The following is a 19,977-nucleotide window of genomic DNA, read 5'->3' as shown; positions in this document are numbered from 1 at the left end:
ACGGGCAATTGAAACACCTTTTATCACCAGATGAACCGGCGGATAAGACGTTCGAGGAGATTGTTACTGTCCTGAAAAATCATCTAAACCCCACGCTGCTGATGCTAGCGGAACGATTTAAATTTTACAGCAGAATGCAGCTGAAGGATGAAAGCAATGCTGAATATTTAATGGAATTGCGTAAGCTAGCAAAGTACTGTCAGTTTGGAACGGGACTGACAGAAGCGCTAAGAGATAAATTTGTGTGTGGATTAGTAAAAGAAGATACACAAAAGCGACTGCTCGAGGAGAATGAGCTGACGCTTGAGAAAGCGGTCACTATGGCAGCAGCACACGAAGCCGCAGCGAGAGGCACGGCAGTAATGCAGCTACGGTCACCGGAACTCAGTACAAATAAATTGGGTTTCAGTACTGTAAAATGTTATCGTTGTGGAAAGACAACACACGATCAGAACCAGTGTTGGTTTAAAAACCAAGAATGCAGAACGTGTGGCAGGCTTGGCCACATAGCTAAAGTATGCCGGTCAGGAAAGAAGACCAGCAACAAAACGTCACCGCAAGGAAAATACATAAAGGTGCACAAGGTGACAAAGACCAGTTCGAACGAACAGAAGTCAGATTCAGACGCTAGCAGTAATGAACTGGGTAGCTTAAGAGTACACAACGTTGGTAAGGATGCAGATCTCCAGACAATTTGGGTCACTCTTCAGATAGCAGGAGTCCAAGTAAAGATGGAATTGGACACTGGATCGGCATTGATGGTCATGAATAAGAAAGATTACAAAAGGTTATTCCAACATATTCCCCTACGGGATACGGAGATTATATTGAAAACATACACGGGGCAAAGAGTGTACCCCATCGGAAAGATAGAGGTAAAAGTGGTCCACAAGGGCGAAGAAAGCCAAGTAATGGACTTATATGTGCTACCTGAAGGAGGTCCACCACTACTGGGACGGGAGTGGATTAGGAAAATGAATATGGACTGGCACTCCTTAAAAGCACTAACGGTAGATTCCGGGGAAACAGATGTCAAACCTAAACGATTGTCCAAAATATTGGATGATGCTAAAGAGGTGTTCCAGCAAGGACTGGGAACGCTGAAAGGAATTACGGCAAACATCAAGATTGATGAACATGCACAACCAAAATTTTTCAAAGCCAGACCGGTACCCTATGCAATACGACCTACTGTAGAAGTGGAACTGGAAGCGCTAGAACGTTCAGGTGTACTGTCTAAGGTAGATTGGAGTGAGTGGGCTACGCCCATTGTTCCCTTTATGAAACGTCCTTCAAGCAACAAGCCAGGAGAACCAGGGAAGGTTCGCATCTGTGGAGATTTCAAGATCACCGTTAATCCGGTGCTTCACACGGTGCAGTATCCGCTTCTGCGGATTGAGGATATTTTTGCTTCGTTGTCTGGCGGGAAACACTTCACCAAGATAGACCTGGCGCAGGCGTACTTGCAGATGGAGGTTGAAGAAGAGTCACGCCAGTACCTCACGATCAACACGCATAGAGGTATAATAGGCTGGTTTTTGGAGTGGCATCGGCTCCGGCAATTTGGCAGAGGGCCATGGAGCAGGTATTACAGGGAATTCCAGGCACACAATGTTACCTGGACGATATTCTGATTACAGGTGATGGTGATGAAGAACACCTCGCAAACTTGGAACTGGTGCTCAACAGGCTGAAAGAGTATGGACTTAGAGTTAATCGGCAGAAATGTGAGTTCTTTCAGAAGCGGATCTCGTACTGTGGTCATGTCATTGACCGGGAGGGGCTTCATAAGCCTCCTGACAAGATAGAGGCAGTTGTAAAGGCTCCCGCTCCGGATAATGTCTCTCAGTTGAGGTCGTTTCTAGGATTGATTAACTATTACCATAAATTTCTACCGAATCTATCCATGGTACTGCACCCGCTGAACGCTCTTTTACAGAAGGGGGTACCATGGGAATGGAGCGAAAACTGTAAGAAGGCATTTCGCAAAAGCAAAGAATTGATCACCTCAGAGGAAGTGTTGGCTCACTTCAACCCGACACTGCCTATTCGGTTGGCTTGTGATGCTTCTCCATATGGTATTGGGGCAGTACTCTCACACAAGTTGCCAAATGGCACGGAAAGGCCAGTCGCGTTTGCATCCAGATCATTGACCTCCGCTGAGCGCAACTATGCGCAGATCGATAGGGAGGCTCTCAGCCTTGTATGGGGAGTGAAGAAGTTTAATCATTACCTGCAGGGCCAAAAATTCACACTTCTGACAGACCATCAGCCGTTGGTATCCATTTTTAACCCTAAGAAGGGTGTTTCGGTGATGACAGCACAGCGACTCCAGAGATGGTCCCTTTTCCTAGGGGCACATCAATATCAAATAGAATTCAAAGGTACAAAGCAGCATGGCAATGCTGATGGGCTGTCGCGCCTGCCACTACCTGAAGCAGAAGAGACGACGAAAGTTGACCCTGTTGAGTTATTTCATTCGACCATCATCGAATGTTTACCAGTCACCAATGCAAGTATTGAAAGAGAAACCAGGAACGACCCGACACTGTCCTGAGTTTACGAGGTGACAGTGAAAGGATGGCCAACACATGGTGATCCTCTGTTACCGGCATTCTCGGCAAGGCGAGACCAGCTGTCCGTCTGCCATGGTACTTTGATGTACGGGACAAGAGTGATTATTCCTCCCAAGTTACGGGAAAGAGTTCTAAAGGAACTGCATGAAGGTCATCTGGGGGGAGTTAAGATGAAAAGTCTTGCTAGGGCTTATGTATGGTGGCCGGGCATTGACCAACAGATAGAGGAGTTGACAAAAAGCTGCGCTGGGTGCCAAAAAGTGCAAAATGCACCTCCGATCGCACCGCTACACCCATGGGAATGGCCTTCAGCCCCATGGCAACGCGTACATATTGACTTTGCTGGTCCATTCATGGACTCCATGTTCCTAATTGCGGTGGACGCACATTCCAAATGGCCAGAAGTGATCAAGATGAATACCACTACTTCAGAAAAGACAATTGCGGTGTTAAGAACAATATTCGCAAGGAACGGATTGCCAGAACAGATATGTTCGGACAACGGACCACAGTTCGTGTCGGAAGAATTCCAAAAATTCTTAAAGAAGAATGGGGTGAAACATTATACCTCTGCCCCATATCATCCGGCGGCAAACGGGTTGGCCGAGAGATTTGTCCAAACATTCAAAAAGGCAATAAAGGCCATGAACGATGATCAGATTCCGTTACAACACAAGGTGGACAATTTCCTAATGGCATATCGAAACGCCGCTCATGCAGTGACTAACCAAAGTCCTGCCATGATGTTTTATAACAGGAGGTTGCGGTCCAGGTTGGACTTGTTAAAACCAAATGTGCGGAGGGAAGTGGAAAACAAACAGTTCCGGCATATTAATAACAAGTCCACTCGAAGTTTCGACGTAGGACAACCAGTGTTGGCAAGGGGCTATGGAAACGAAAAATGGCAGTCCGGAACAATTCGGGCCAGACAAGGACCTCTGATGTACACAGTAGATATTGGTAACAATGTGATAAGGCGTCATGCGGATCAACTCGTAGAATCAAGAGCAAGGGTCGAACCCATGGTTGCGACAGAGACAACTGTGGAAGACGTTAATGAACCTGAAGCATCTACCTCGGCAGGGACTGTACCTGATGATGACGTCCAATACATAGGAAACCAACAAGAAGAGTCACCTCAGCAACAAGAATCAGAGACCACTGAAAGGCGTTATCCAAACTGAATCAGAAGGCCTCCTGAGAGACTGAACCTTTGAACTGTTTATACCTGAAGTTATATATGTATATATGTTATTATGTTATGTTAAATGGGGATATGACTGTTAAGCTAAAAAGGGAGGATTGTGGTGTATGTAACCTGAGATGTACTACTTTCTCTGGCTGCTGTATACGTAATACCGGTGGTGACCACCGGTATATAAGTACTGTGTAGTGATATTGTATTTAGTATAGCCCTGACCTCCAACTAGTAAAGACCTGTTGAACTTTATTCTTGTAGTCTGTGTCAGTAATTAATCTTAATACAACTGGAACACACAGACTTAACATAGATAAGCACATGAGGGAGAAAGGAATAGAAGGATATGTTGACGGGGTGAGATGAAGAAGGGTGGGAGCAGGCTCGTGTGGAGCATAAACACCGCCATGGAGCTGACGGGCCGAATGGCTTGTTTCTGTGCTGTAAATACTTTGTCATTCTTGCGGAAAACTCTTCCTCATTAATCTCCATCTTGTTGCCGACTTCTGTAAAACCTGAAATGCAAAATATACAGCACTCAAAAAACAAAGCAATGAAAAATGTGCTGAGATAATAAGGAAGTTATGATAGATAAGAAACTATGCAGAAGAATGCAATATCACTTACTGATGAGCCAAGAAAGACCATCTGAAAATACAGCAGGTCTCCTGTAGCATTGCTGGAAAGTGTTCCGTGACCTAGATTGCACTTTCTAAAAATGATCATACGCCCATGGGAGGGTAATCGTGGCAACTGTACTGCCCTTCAGTACTGTCTCTCATTCTCTCTCCCCCTCTCTTTCTCTCCCTCTCTCTCTTGCTGTTTCTCTTTAGTTGAAATACAGAAAATGTGATGGAGTTATAGAACACATGACTGAGACAGGGTAAAAATATAACACAGCTCATTGATACAAGCCCTCGCAGATATAATACATCTTATTATCTTTGCAAAATGTGCTTAAGGTGCAAGTAAATACCCTTCCCCCCAAAAGTGTTACTCTAACCCCAACCTACCACATTAGTTCATGTTTAACCCGTTCATTGCTGCACTGTCGGAGGGGCAGTACTGAGGGATCGCCGCACTGGTGGAGGGGCCAGTATTGAGGGAGCGCCGTACTGTCGGAGGGGCAGTACTGTCGGAGGGGCAGTACTGAGGGATCGCTGCACTGTTGGAGGAGCGGTACTGAGGGATCGCCGCACTGTCGGAGGGGCAGTACTGAGGGAGCGCCGCACTGGTGGAGGGGCCAGTACTGAGGGAGCGCCGTACTGTCGGAGGGGCAGTACTGAGGGAGCGCTGCACTGTCAGTGGGGCAGTAATGAGGGAGCAGTGCACTGGTGGAGGGGACAGTACTGCGGGATCGCCGCACTGTCGGAGGGGCAGTACTGAGGGAGCGCCGCACTGTCGGAGGGGAAGTACTGAGGGAGCGCCGTACTGGTGGAGGGCCAGTACTGAGGGAGTGCCGTACTGTCGGAGGGGCAGTACTGAGGGAGCGCTGCACTGTCAGTGGGGCAGTAATGAGGGAGCGCCGCACTGGTGGAGGGGCCAGTACTGTGCTGCACTGTCGGAGTGGCAGTACTGAGGGAGCGCCACACTGTCGGAGGGGCAGTACTGAGGGAGCGCCACGTTGTCGGAGGGGCAGTACTAAGGGAGCGCCGCAATGTCGGAGCGCCAGTACTGAGGGAGCGCCGCACTGTCGGAGGGGCAGTACTGAGGGAGCGCCGCACTGTCGGAGGGGCATTACTGAGGGAGCGCCGCACAGTCGGACGGGCATTACTGAGGGAGCGCTGCAGTGTCGGAGGGGCATTACTGAGGGAGCACTGCACTGTTGCAGGGCCAGTACTGAGACAGTGCTGCACTGTTGCAGGGCCACTACTGAGGAAGCGCTGCACTGTCGGAGGGGCAGTACTGAGGGATCGCCGCACTGGTGGAGGGGCCAGTACTGAGGGAGCGCCGTACTGTCGGAGGGGCAGTACTGTCGGAGGGGCAGTACTGAGGGATCGCTGCACTGTTGGAGGAGCGGTACTGAGGGATCGCCGCACTGTCGGAGGGGCAGTACTGAGGGAGCGCCGCACTGGTGGAGGGGCCAGTACTGAGGGAGCGCCGTACTGTCGGAGGGGCAGTACTGAGGGAGCGCTGCACTGTCAGTGGGGCAGTAATGAGGGAGCAGTGCACTGGTGGAGGGGACAGTACTGCGGGATCGCCGCACTGTCGGAGGGGCAGTACTGAGGGAGCGCCGCACTGTCGGAGGGGAAGTACTGAGGGAGCGCCGTACTGGTGGAGGGGCCAGTACTGAGGGAGTGCCGTACTGTCGGAGGGGCAGTACTGAGGGAGCGCTGCACTGTCAGTGGGGCAGTAATGAGGGAGCGCCGCACTGGTGGAGGGGCCAGTACTGTGCTGCACTGTCGGAGTGGCAGTACTGAGGGAGCGCCACACTGTCGGAGGGGCAGTACTGAGGGAGCGCCACGTTGTCGGAGGGGCAGTACTAAGGGAGCGCCGCAATGCCGGAGCGCCAGTACTGAGGGAGCGCCGCACTGTCGGAGGGGCAGTACTGAGGGAGCGCCGCACTGTCGGAGGGGCATTACTGAGGGAGCGCCGCACAGTCGGACGGGCATTACTGAGGGAGCGCTGCAGTGTCGGAGGGGCATTACTGAGGGAGCACTGCACTGTTGCAGGGCCAGTACTGAGACAGTGCTGCACTGTTGCAGGGCCACTACTGAGGAAGCGCTGCACTGTCGGAGGGGCAGTATTGAGGGAGCGCTGCCCTGTCGGAGGGGCAGTACTGTGGGAACGGTGAACTGTCGGAGGGGCAGTACTGTGGGAGCACTGCACTGTCGGAGGGGCAGTACTGAGGGAGCGCTGCACTGTCGGAGGGCCAGTACTGAGGGAGCGCTGCACTGTCGGAGGGGCAGTACTGGAGGGAGCGCTGCACTGTCGGAGGGGCAGTACTGAGGCAGCGCTGCACTGTCGGAGGGGCAGTACTGGAGGGAGCGCTGCACTGTCAGAGGGGCAGTACTGAGGCAGTGCTGCACTGTCAGAGGGGCAGTACTGAGGCAGCGCTGCACTGTCAGAGGGGCAGTACTGGAGGGAGCGCTGCACTATCAGAAGGGCAGTGCTGTGGGAGTGCTGCACTGTCGGCGGGAGCGCTACACTATCAGAGAGGCAGTACTGAGGGTGCGCTACACTGTCGGAGGAACAGTACTGAGGGAGCACTGCACTGTCAGAGGGGCAGTACTGAGGGAGCACCGCACTGGTAGAGGGGCAGTACGCTGGATGCACGGCAGTGAGGGAGTGCTGCACTGTCGGAGGGGCAGTACTGAGGGAGCGCTGCACTGTTGCAGGGGCAGTACTGAGGGAGCGCTGCACTGTCAGAGGGGCAGTACTGGAGGGTGCGCTGCACTGTCAGTGGGGCAGTAATGAGGGAGCGCCGCACTGGTGGAGAGGCCAATACTGTGCTGCACTGTTGGAGGGGCAGTACTAAGGGAGCGCTGCACTGTCAGAGGGACAGTACTGAGGGAGTGCCGCACTGGTGGAGGGGTAGTACTGAGGCAGCGCTGCACTATCGATAACGAGTACTGAGGGAGTGCAGCACTGTTGCAGGGGCAGTACTGAGGGAGCATTGCACTGTTGCAGGGGCAGTACTGAAGGGTGTGCTGCACTGTCAGAGGGGCAGTACTGAGGGAGCGCCGCACTGACGGAGGGGCCAGTACTGTGCTGCACTGTCGGAGGGGCAGTACTGAGGGAGCGCTGCACTGTCAATAACAAGTACTGAGGGAGCACTGCACTGTTGCAGGGGCAGTACTGAGGGAGCGCTGCACTGTCAGAGGGGCATTACTGAGGGAGCGCCGTCCTGTTGCAGGGCCAGTACTGAGAGAGCACTGCACTGTTGTAGGGCCAGTATTGAGGGAGCGCTGCACTGTCGGATGGGCAGTACTGGAGAGAGCGCTGCACTGTCGGAGGGGCAATACTGGAGGCAGTGCTGCACTGTCGGCGGGGCAGTACTGAGGGAGTACTGCACTGTCGGAGGGGCAGTACACTGATTGCCAGCTCTGTGTGGTGGGCCGGGGGGGGGAACAGCGCAGCCTGTGCAGGAGCAGTGAATGACAGACCGCAACTTCTGGATTTCTGCATTGGGCTGTGCCTGCACTAAATCATGAAGTTCAGTTAGTTTCAAAGGCAAAATGATGGCAAACACTGCCAGTTCACCGTCATCGTGGACCGCAAAATCGGGGCCAATACAAAGACACTGGTGTGGATTTATTTTGACCCGAATTTATAATATACCGCTGTTGAAATTCACAAAGAGATTTTTTAAAGAGGATAAAAAGGCAGCTTTGGAGAATTACAAAGTTACAATTTGATCTTTTTCAAAGCAGTTTTATTATTGACTTAAACAGCACGTCTGAAGCTGCCACCGTGCTGGCTGACTCCTCCCCACCCCCAAGGGCTTTTCACAGTGAACAAGTAATTAACCCCTTACTTCTATTTGCCACCTTGAATTGCTGAATGTAAAGACAAGTTGTATTCGGTTTTTAAGTTTCAGCTCGAAGCGATACCACCAGGCTCAGGACTGCGAAAATTCTTGTGGAACAAGTTCTTTTGAAGTCGGGAGTTGGAGGCGATCGCTGGTGATAATGGACAATGCTTTGTGGGCTGGGTCATGAAAGAAATATGCACAATGTTCGGGATAGAACAGAATTTCCATATCTCATAACACCCGCAAGAACAAATCGAACAGTTAAAACTGAGATCTTAAAATACCCCTGAGTTTGATGGCAATTGGAGGAAGTGTGTTTGAAAGTATTGATGTCACACAAATTTTCCTACTCTGTTAAATTTTTCTTGGTACCTTTGCTTTCCGATTGATGTAAGCGTATGATTGTAGAATTTCATCATCCAGTGCTAAGAGAAATGGTACACAATTTTACTAAGTGCAATTTGGGAAGGAAATCAGGTGAATTGACATAAGGAGAATGTGGGGACATGATAAACCATGTACAAGCAATTAAAGGGACTGTTTAATGGAATAAATAGGCAGACAGGAGATGTTGTATCAGAACAACAAAGACTATAAGAAACAATTGATCACAAAGCCAAATATGTGTACTTTGTATGGAGGTTTTGGTTTAATTAATTAGATCAAAAGGGGTTAAATGATTGGTTCCCAAGTTTTATATCAGGCAAACAAATGAAAATCTAGAAATTAAATGGGAATATGTTTTGGTGTAAGGAGTAAAGATTCGGATTGGTGTATTATGTCAGGAAGTAAAGAGACATTATTTTGGAGGCAATAAAACTTCAATTTCCTGATACACATCACGAATTATGGGAATTATTGATGAGATAATTTAATGATGGGACTGTATCAAGCCTCTCATTGAATGGACAAGCAGGAATGTTTTTATCAATTAGATGAAAGATCCTTTTTGGAACAGAAGGTAGATTTTAACATAATTTCTTAAAGCAGGTTTCTCCCCCTCTGTAGAACATGACTTAAATGTTTCCACAAGACACAAAATCAAGCACTGACAAAATGTCTTTCTGTCTCTCAGTGACAAAAGTAAAATGAGCTGGCACAAACATGGCAGCAAACAGTGGGCTCCTGACTATACTGACTTTGAATGAAATGGTCCCTAAGGGCTCAAGGCAGTAAACTTCATGGCAGAAATCAGCCATCTCTTGATCTGCTCCTGTTGCCACAATTACAAGCCCGAGTAGGACAGACACAGTTAAGCAGAGTCTCAGCCTCTTGGTGTCCACTCTGATCACTGTTGAACGCACTGAATGACTCTGCACCTTCAGGTGGATCTGGTGTTTGAGCAGCGAGTTCAGATCTTTTTATGCTGTATTCTGAAGATATTTTTGAATACTTTAGGCAGAAATATTAAATGCTGAAGACAAAAAGCAGCTAATTGATTCTGGAATTGTTTCTTCGTTCCAACACTGTGATGGATTTAGAAATCATCAACTCCCTGAGTGTCGGCTCCAGGGAAGTCTGAACACCCGGGGCAGCCATTTTATAAATGATTCCAGCGCTCAGACTGTGAGGCTGATAAATTCCCCAGTAATACAGCAATAACATTGGTGACGTGTCAGGAGTGGCTTGTTCTGTATGTTACAATTCAGCCTCACTCCCAAAACTCTTTCCTTGTTCTCACTGTAAAAGGCAGCTTCCATTAGCAGGCCCACACTGTTATGTTCATTAATAAATAGACATTCTTATTATGAACACAGCTAGCTTTTGCTAGCTACTTTTATTGAGCACATTGTACAGCATCTTGTAGAGGCTTCCATCTTGACTGCTGCCTTGTAGGTAGCCTAGCCTCATGGGTAATGTAGTCTTAATCTATATATATAAAGCGGTACTTCTGTCATTCTGTCTGTCTATCTGTCTATCTGTCTATCTGTCTGTCATCGCGTGTGCGTTGCGGGTATGCACTCGAAAGTTACAGGGCGTACCTACGCGCGCGTTACCTCCAAAGAAAGCTTAAGCTTCAGAGACGGTTTTAAGCGTATTTACTTTTCGGTCGGACGAAAATTGTTCGCGCCTTATGCAAAAAACCTTCAAAATTAAACTCATTATCTGCGAGCATTGATTGACTGACATCAAGGTTCCACCAATCCTGTTCCATCACGATTGACCAATCCTACAGTACGGTCCCCTGATGGTTGGCCAATCGGTGTGTGTGTGGGCGGGACTATTTGTTTTCATCTCGGGGAGCTGCCAGCCATTGTTTGACTTCCAGCTTCCAGCTCAAATGACTTCACCTTCCAGCTAAAACAACTTTCAAAGTTAGTATGTCTTTTAAAAATAACATAAGATTTACCAAAAACGTTTTATAAGTACTTTCACTTTCATTTTTCAACCTTTTAAAAGGTAGACATACAGGGACACAGACAGGGCCCTAAGCCTGCCACTCGATTTAAAATGTTGCCCACCACCAGATTCACAAAGGGACACAGACAGGGCCCCAAAGCCATAAGTAGTTTCACTTTCATTTTTCAACCTTTTAAAAGGTGGACATACAGGGACACACACAGGGCCCTAAAGCCTGCCACTCGATTTAAAATGTTGCCCAGCACCAGATTCACAAAGGGACACAGACAGGGCCCCAAAGCCTGGCACTCGATTTAAACCGCCTGCCCCAAAACAGCCCCGGCAACGCCGGGCTCCCTAGCTAGTATAATATATAGCTGGGTAGTGTAGTCTTATACATACAGCTATATACAGCTCTACGGCTCCACCTAGTGTCCACTATAGAATGACACGCTATTGATCACTACATCCCCCTTTCGTTGAGGTTTAACAAAATCAATATCAATCAACTTTCAAGAAAACAATAAAGATAATATCAGTAACACTTTTGTTAGTGCTCTATAAACATAAACATTTTCAAAACAGTCAACACATTTTCAATGCTTTACATTGTACTCAAAGATTAAGTCTATCAGGCTCTTTTACTTCATGTGTGGATCTTCTCAACACGGGTAAGTCTGATGTGTCTTCATGAGATTGTTCTGGCGGTGAATGACAAGATGCAGTTGCGGCATTGTCATCAATCTGGTCTTGAATAGTCTCTTGTGTTTTTAGGAGGGAACGGCGGTTCCTCCTGAGAATCTGTCCTTCCTCAGTTCTCACAGTGTATGACCTTGGTCCTACTTCCTCAAGAACTGTAGCTTTCCTGTTCCATGCATCTGGATCCTCAATCCTGACAACATCATCCTTTGTCAATGGTTTTAGAGTTTTGGATGACTTGTCATAGTATGATATCTGTTTCAGCTTTAACAGTTGAAGTCTCTGTCTCAGTTCCTCACTTTGCTGTTCTTTTGCACAGCAGGGTAGCGTGGTGCGCAACTTGCGACCCATTAGTAGTTCAGCAGGTGAAGAACCACAGTCTAAAGGTGAGGCTCGGTAGCTCAGCAGGGCGAGATAAGGATCAGACTTGCTTTCTGTCACTTTCTTCAGTAGCTGCTTGAGAACTTGAACACGTTTCTCTGCCTTACCATTTGACTGAGCATACAAAGGACTGGATGTGATGTGCTGAAAGTCATAATGTGCTGCAAACTGTTGCCACGCCTTACAGTTGAAGCACGGACCATTGTCGCTAACGGCAATCCTGGGAATTCCATGTCTGGCGAAGATGGATTTCACATGCATTATGACACTGCTTGCTGTGGTGCTTGAGAGCAGCGCCATCTCAGGATAGTTAGAATAGTAGTCAATCACTATTAGATAGTCTTTACCATTTAAATGAAAAAGGTCCATACCAACCTTTTGCCATGCTGCTGTTGGTATGTCAGCTACTATCATTGGTTCCTTTGCTTGTTTATTTTGGTGTTTCTGACATGTCTCACATTTGCCTATCATGTTCTCAATGTCCTTATTTATGCCAGGCCAATAAACAGTGTCTCTTGCTCTCCTTTTGCATTTTTCAATTCCGAGGTGTCCCTCATGAATCCTTTTGAGCATGTCTTGACGTAGAGCCTGTGGAATGACTATTCTGTTCTGTTTTAGTAATAGTCCACTTGCGACACTCAATTCTGACCTTATGTGAAAATATTTTGGACAGGAACCTTTTGGCCAGCCATGATGAATGTTCTCTATTACTGATTGTAATACTGTATCTTTTACTGTTTCGTCTGCTATTTGCTTTGATTTTGTGTCTGACACGGGTAGCGCAGCAGTGACCATACTCACATGAACATCCACGTCTTCTTCAGTAGAGCTCCCATGACTCATTGTGGGTGCTCGGGATAGTGCATCTGCTAACACTATGTATTTGCCTGGTGTGTAGATCAGTTCAAAGTCATATCTTTGCAGCTTCATCATGAGTCGTTGAATCCTTGGAGACATCTCATTCAGGTTTTTTTTTATGATGGCAACCAGAGGGCTGTGGTCTGTCTCAACTGTGAAGGTGGGAAGTCCATATATGTAGCCATGACAATTTTCTAGTCCAACTACCAAGCCTAGACATTCCTTTTCAATCTGGGCATACCGACACTCAGTACCAGTCATAGACCTGGAGGCATAGGCAACAGGCTTCCAATCTTCACCCTCTGCTTGTAGCAAGACTGCACCTAGGCCATCTTTTGATGCATCTGTTGACACTTTGATTCTTTTGGTTGGGTCAAAGAAGGTGAGTACAGGTGTGGTGGTCAGCACTGTTTTGAGGTTTATCCACTCTTGCTCATGTCTTTCTGTCCATGCGAACTCATTTGTTTTATGTAGCAGGTCTCGTAGACAGGCTGTCTTGGCTGACAAGTTAGGAATGAACTTTCCAATGAAGTTTATCATCCCCATGATGCGTAGCACTCATTTTTTGTCAGTGGGTCGGGGCATTTTGAGTATGGCGTTTACTTTTTCCATAACTGGCTTTATTCCTTTACCAGATAGATTATCTCCTAGGAAAGTGACTTCCTGGACGCCAAACTGACACTTGGCTTTGTTGAGCTTCAGTCCATTCCGGCGTATGCTCTGTAGTACTTTAGTCAGTCTCTCATTGTGTTCTTTCAGTGTGGAGCCCCAGATGATGATGTCATCAACATAGACCCGAACTCCTTCCAGACCTTCAATTATGTGTTCCATTGCTCTATGAAAGATTTCAGATGCAGATATTATCCCGAAAGGCATTCTGAGGAAACAATACCTGCCAAATGGTGTGTTGAAGGTACAGTATTTGGTGCTCTCTTCATCCAGTTTTAGTTGCCAAAATCCTTGTGAGGCATCGAGCTTTGTAAAGTATCTGGCACCTGACATTTCACTGGTGATTTCTTCTCGCTTAGGAATCTGGTAGTGTTCACGTTTTATGTTTGCATTTAAGTCCTTTGGATCCATGCATATTCTTAGATCATTGTTCTTTTTCTTTACACATACCATGGAGTTAACCCAGTCTGTTGGCTCTTCGACTTTCCTGATGACTCCTCGTGTGGTCATTCTGTCCAGTTCATTCTTGAGCTGGTCACGCAGGGGTGCTGGAACTTTTCGTGGAGCATGTACCACTGGCTGAGCATCCTGCTTTAGCTGGATCTTGTAAGTGAATGGTAGAACTCCAAATCCTTTGAACACATCCTGGAAATTATTCACTACAGAATCCACCGAGTCATCTGGTCTGCTTATGGCACAGTTTATACGGTATACACTTTTGACCAGTTCTAAGTCCTCACAAGCTTTGTCACCCAGTAGTGAATCAAGCCTTTCAGCCACAACAGAAAACATGAGATGATGCACTTTGTCTTTGACAGTCACTTTAAGTCTGCATACACCTAAGCTATCTATTTTCTGTCCATTATAGTCCTTCAGTAGTACTGACTTTTTCTGTATTTTGGGCTTTTCTTTCATATTGTTAATGTCACTCATACTGATTAAGTTTGCTTTTGCCCCAGTGTCTAGTTTCAAGGTAACTAATGCTCCATTTACCTGCAGTGGGATCATCCATTTGTCCTCTTTTACTGCATTAACTTTATGTTCAGCATTGTCCATTTTTGAGGGCTGCACATTTTCTGTATCCTTTTTGATATTGTCACATGACACCATTCCTACAAAAAATGTCTCACTTAAATCAGTGTCCTCAATTACATTAACTCATTGCCCTTTCTTAGTTTGTACTTTTGAAAAGCATTGTTTGGCAAAGTGATTCTTTCCATTACACTTTGTGCACATTTTTCCAAATGCTGGGCATTGTCTTAACTGGTATTTGTAACCACAGCGTTTACAATTAAAAATTTCATCCTCCGATTGCTTTTCATTATTGATTTCACTGAAAGTCTGCGCGTGCTTTCGAGCTAGCTCGCTGGCTTGGCATATTTTCACCGCATTTTCCAAATTTAGTTCGGTTTCTCTCAACAGACGTTCCCTGACTTTTTATCATGCATACCAAACACAATCTGGTCACGAATCATGGATGCTTTGAGTTCAGAGAAATTACATGTCTGTGCTTTCAGTTTCAGATCAGTTATAAAACTATCAAAAGTCTCATTTTGTTGCTGTGTCCGAGAACGGAAGATGTATCTTTGATACGTCTCATTCTTTTTGGGAGAACAATGTGCATCAAATTTCTGTAGCACATCGTCTAATTTGTCTCTGTTCTCCACTGGATTAAATACAAATGTATTAAATACCTCTATCGCCTGTGGGCCTGCAACCGTAAGCAGCAACGCTATCTTCCTTGCATCTGGCTTTGTACCGAATCCAATGGCTGCAATGTAGAGTTTGAATTGCTGTTTAAAAGTCTGCCAATTGTAGTCGATTTTTTCTGTGAGTTTCAAACACTCTGGTGTCTTCAAATTCTCCATGTCGCTTTTCACAATTTTCAGCAGATCTTCACCACCCTGGTACCATGTTATGTTCATTAATAAATAGACATTCTTATTATGAACACAGCTAGCTTTTGCTAGCTACTTTTATTGAGCACATGTGGACTTGTATAGCATCTTGTAGAGGCTTCCATCTTGACTGCTGCCTTGTGGGTAGCCTAGCCTCATGGGTAATGTAGTTGTCATATAATAATATATAGCTGGGTAGTGTAGTCTTATACATACAGCTATATACAGCTCTACGGCTCCACCTAGTGTCCACTATAGAATGACATGCTATTGATCACTACACACACCTCAGGGTAAATTTGACTTTGGCCGATATCAGATCAGCCGCCCGTTATACATCTCCTCAATAGCAATGACAATCGGGAGAGATGTATAACGAGCGGCTGATCGGATATCGCCCGTTTTATACTACCCGCCAAAGTCACAATGACTCCCCTGGTTTAAAAATATGTCTGAAAATCCACGGTTGTCTCAGTTGGTTAGTTCTCCTGCGTTGTGGAACTAAACCATACAGACCAGGAAGGACCCAATGGGTGAAATTTGTCTTGGACGGCAGCACAAGTCGTGCGACAGCGGGTCGGCTGCCCGTTTTACACTCCGCCTGGTTCCATTGGAGTCAATGGAGAAGAAAATCGAGCTCCCGCCCAGGACGGGTTTCAGCTCCTGGTTTAATCTGCAGTCTGTGCTGACTTATCGGATCTCAGACAGGTGAAACGGGCGGCCGATGCATGTTTTTCGCTACCGTCCAAGATGAGGGGTCTGGACAGAGTAGATAGAGAGAAACTGTTCCCATTGGCGGAGGGTCATGAACCAGAGGACACAGATTTAAGGTGACTGGTAGAAGATCCAAAGGCGACATGAGGAAAAACTTTTTTACGCACCGAGTGGTTAGGATCTGGAATGCACTGCCTGAAAGGGTGGTGGAGGCAGATTCAGTCGTGGCTTTCAAAAGGGAATTGGATAAGTATCTGAAGGAAAGAAATTTGCAAGGCGATGGGGAAAGGGCGGGGGAGTGGGACTAGCTGAAGTGCTCTTGCAGAGAGCCAGCACGGGCTCGACGGACCGAATGGCCACATTCTGTGCTGTAACCATTCTATGATGCTAAGATCTGGACCAAGTGATTGTTCTACTTTGAGGCCTGCCAACTTTTTAAGTACCTCCTATTTTTATCCTATCCAATATTGCTACGACCTCCTCCTCTACTGCTACATTGGCAGCATCCTCTTCTCTAGTGAAGACAATTGCAAAGTACTCATTTAGAACCTCAGCCAAGCCCTCTGCCTCCCCAAGAAGATCTCCCTTTTGGTTCCTAATTAGCCCCACCCTTCCTTTGACTACCTTTTTACTATTTATATGTTTATAAAAGACTTTTGGTTTCTCTTTTATGTTAGCTGCTAATCTATTCTCATACACTCTATTTGGCCCTTTTATTCCTTTGTTTTTAGATATTATAGACTCGAGTGGTTTACTAATAACTGAAATAAGACTAACTAGACTATAATTTTCTGCCTTGTCCTCATCTCCTGTTTTGAATAGGATGGCATATTTTGGCACAATTTTCTCTTCTACTGAATTTTGGAAAATTATAGTCAAAGCCTCTGCTATTCCTCCCTAGCTTCCCTAATGATTCATAGCTGTAAACCATGCAGTCCTGATGAGTTGCCTACCTTAAGGTTGAGCAGCTTCTTTAATATTATTTACATAATAAGTTCCCCTCCACCCATCTACCTCTGATGGTTCTACATCTCAATATCCACCTCCTCATTGAAACCAACATACTCATTTAGTATTCCCTGACTCTCAAATACAAGTTTGCTTCCTTGTCTCTTGGTGGTTCTACATCTACCTGCCTTTTCCTATTAAGAATAATATACCTCTACAAAGATGGCTAGTTGTTGCCCCTTTTGTTCTTTTTGCTCATTTTTGTACATACATCCTCCTAGCTTTCCTAGTCTTCCTTGTTGTAGTTTTCCTATCTATGCTCTATATTTGTCCTGGCTTTCATTTTTATTATCTGCGTTGGTTCTTTTTTCAGTTTCAAATTTGATCTACTTCCCCTTTTTCATCTTTAGGACCCCAACCTTCGGTGCACTGCCTTTGTCCTTACTGGAATGTGCCTGATTTGCACCTTTCCCATGACTGATCTGAGATTCTATTTGCCAGCTTTTCCTTCCATTTTGTTTGGGCAATGTCTCTTATTAACTCGTTACAATTTGCTTTTTCCAGTCAAGTACCCCTGGCCCTCAGCTATTCATTTTCCTTTTCCAACTCTTACACTGAACCTAATTATATTGTGATCATTGCCCTACTTCTGGGTTGTCTACTCGCTCTGCTTAATTATACAGAACCAGGGTCAAGCAATGCTGCCTTCCTTGTTGGAATAGCAATATACCGACTGAGAAAACAATCCTGAACACACTGCAAAAAAACTCAATTTCCTTTCCACAAACATTTCTCCTATCCCAGCCTAACTTTTGATAGTTAAAATCTCCTAAAATTATAACTCTTATCATAACACATGCCCCTCTGCAAATTTCACCTACAACTTCCTTTCCTTTGTCTGGCAGTCTAGCATATATCCTCATTAATGTGACTTTCGTGCTCCTTCCGGCCCCACAGAAATCTCTTCAAAAAAATCTTGTACTTACTTTTTTCTGAGCAGTATGCAGCAGTTCCTTTAAGGACCGCTGGTGAGGCTGCTGTATGCCTGGTTCCAATGGGTGTAGTGTGCATAGTCCCATCTCCGCCCAATGGTACCTCAAAATCACATTGGGATCCTATGTACGTCACAGGACCCTGATTAGTATACAATCCCTATCACTTAAATGCACACGTTTAAATTGGGTAAATAGCACTAGCCAATTTGTCATTACCATTATTGTAAATGACCAAGTTGGCGCTAACAGCGTCGGTTATTTCGGGCAGAAACAGGTGTTCAGTGAGTAGTTCGCACCTTGTTAAGGTGCAATTACCTGTTATGTTTCTCTGTGTGGAGCCAGACGAGGAATTCAGGTGATGAGAAGCTGGGCGAATTTGACTGATCTCTGCGGACAGCATCAGTCTGGAAGCGCCAGTGAGGAGTTCGTGGTTCTTTGCCATGTCCCGTCAGTGTGAGAATCGTGCAAAAATTTTACAGAATGATTAGTGTGCCTGGCACCAGAGAATAGCGTGAGTGGGTTGGAATTATAGAGCGCTGGGTTCCAGCAGTGCCTCCCGTGTTCCTGATTAATACAGGAGAGTTAATCAGCGATGGGGGAGATTAACGGGCTTTTAATGGAACCATTAAACATCCACCGTGTATAGAGGGGAAATCGCGTTAACACTGACGCGCCCACTGTAAGCAGCGGGGACTGTACTAAAAGTAGGTTCCCGCCTGAAACAGGTGAAAGGCCCCGGCGAGAACAGCAGTGGCCAGACTGGGACTGGGAAGAGGGCAGCAGGTGGTCCACTGCCATTATCATCCTGTTCCTGCTGGGCAGGAGGCCGCGAAAATCAACTCCATATACAAGGAGTCAATTTCCTCTGAGCACACATTGCTTTACAAAATTTTCAAGGTTTTGCTCGAACTAGCAATTTCAGGAAATCTTCCCACTATGTTTGCAACGTCACTAATGTGACCAGATTGGTTATCTCTATTACTACGGTGGGGTTATTGTAAACAACAACAACTTGTATTTATATAGCACCTTTAACATAGTAAAACATCCCAAGGCGCTTCACAGGAGTATTAAAAGACAAAGAAATTTGACACCGAGCCACATAAGGAGAAATTAGTGCATGTGACCAAAAGCTTGGTCAAAGAGATGGATTTTAAGGAGCGACTTAAAGGAGGAAAGAGAGGTAGCGAGGCGGAGAGGTTTAGGGAGGGAATTCCAGAGCTTAGGACCTAGGCAACAGAAGTGTCTCCGCTTCCACCACTTCTGTCGGCAGCGAGTTCCAGGTCCTCACCACTCGCTGCATAAAAAAGTTTTTCCTCACGTCCCCCCTGTATCTCTTGCCCGAAACCTTAAATCTGTGTCCCCTAGTCCTTGTACCATCAACTAGTGGGAACAGCCTTTCCCCGTCTAGCCTATCCAAACCCGTCATAATCTTGTACACTTCTATCAAATCACCCCTCAACCTCCTTTGCTCAAATGAACACAAATCCAGCTTCTCCAACCTGTCCTTGTAGCTAAGATCCCCTATCCCCAGAACCATTCTGGTAAATCTCCTCTGCACCCTCTCAAGGGCCTTCACATCCTTCCTAAAGTGTGGTGACCAGAACTGGATGCAATACTCCAGTTGTGGCCTAACCAGTGCTTTATAAAGATTCAGCATAACTTCTCTACTTTTGTACTCAATACCTCTATTTATGAAGCCCAAGATCCCATATGCTTTGCTAACCACTCTCTCAATATGTCCTGCTACCTTCAGGGACCTATGCACATTAACTCCCAGGTCCCTCTGTCCCTGCACACTCTTTAAAACTGTGCCATTAAGTGTATATTGCCTCTCCCTGTTCCTTCTGCCAAAATGCATCACCTCACACTTCTCTGTATTAAACTCCATCTACCACTTTCCTGAAAGGAACCAGGCGAGTGCAGTCCCACCCAGCTGGACGACGGTGGAGAGGCGTTGGAGAAGGATGGAGTGGTCAACCATGTCAAAGACTGCAGACAGGACAAGAAGGACAAGGAGGGATAGTTTACACCTTTGTCACAGTCACAAGGAATGTCATTTGTGACTTTGATGAGAGCCGTTTTGGTACTGTGGCAAGGGCGGAAACCTGATTGGAGGGATTCAAACATGGAGTTGCGGGAAAGATGGGCATGGATTTGGGAGGCGACAACATGTTCCAGGATTTCGGAGAGGAAAGGGAGGTTGAAGATGGGGTGGTAGTTTACA

At 46.4% G+C, this 19,977-nt stretch overlaps 1 protein-coding gene across 1 annotated transcript in view; it reads right to left on the bottom strand.

Moving 5' to 3' along the window:
* Nucleotides 1-18,192, bottom strand: part of LOC147097545 (uncharacterized) — a 48,861-nt gene extending 30,669 nt beyond the window's left edge. The window contains exons 1-2 of the mRNA XM_085971397.1: nt 18,066-18,192; nt 8,621-8,673 (exon numbers count right to left, since the gene is read on the bottom strand). Of these exons, the coding sequence (XP_085827523.1) occupies nt 8,621-8,673; nt 18,066-18,192 (180 nt within the window). The remainder of the gene's footprint in view (nt 1-8,620; nt 8,674-18,065) is intronic.
* Nucleotides 18,193-19,977: the final 1,785 nt, after the last annotated feature.

This window comes from Somniosus microcephalus, chromosome 31 (assembly GCF_052327205.1).
Source record: "Somniosus microcephalus isolate GS21.2 chromosome 31, FLI_Smic_1.0, whole genome shotgun sequence".
NCBI lineage: Eukaryota > Metazoa > Chordata > Chondrichthyes > Squaliformes > Somniosidae > Somniosus > Somniosus microcephalus.
The sequence above is the reverse complement of the archived record's forward strand: the minus strand, read 5'-3'. Positions and strand labels throughout refer to the sequence as shown.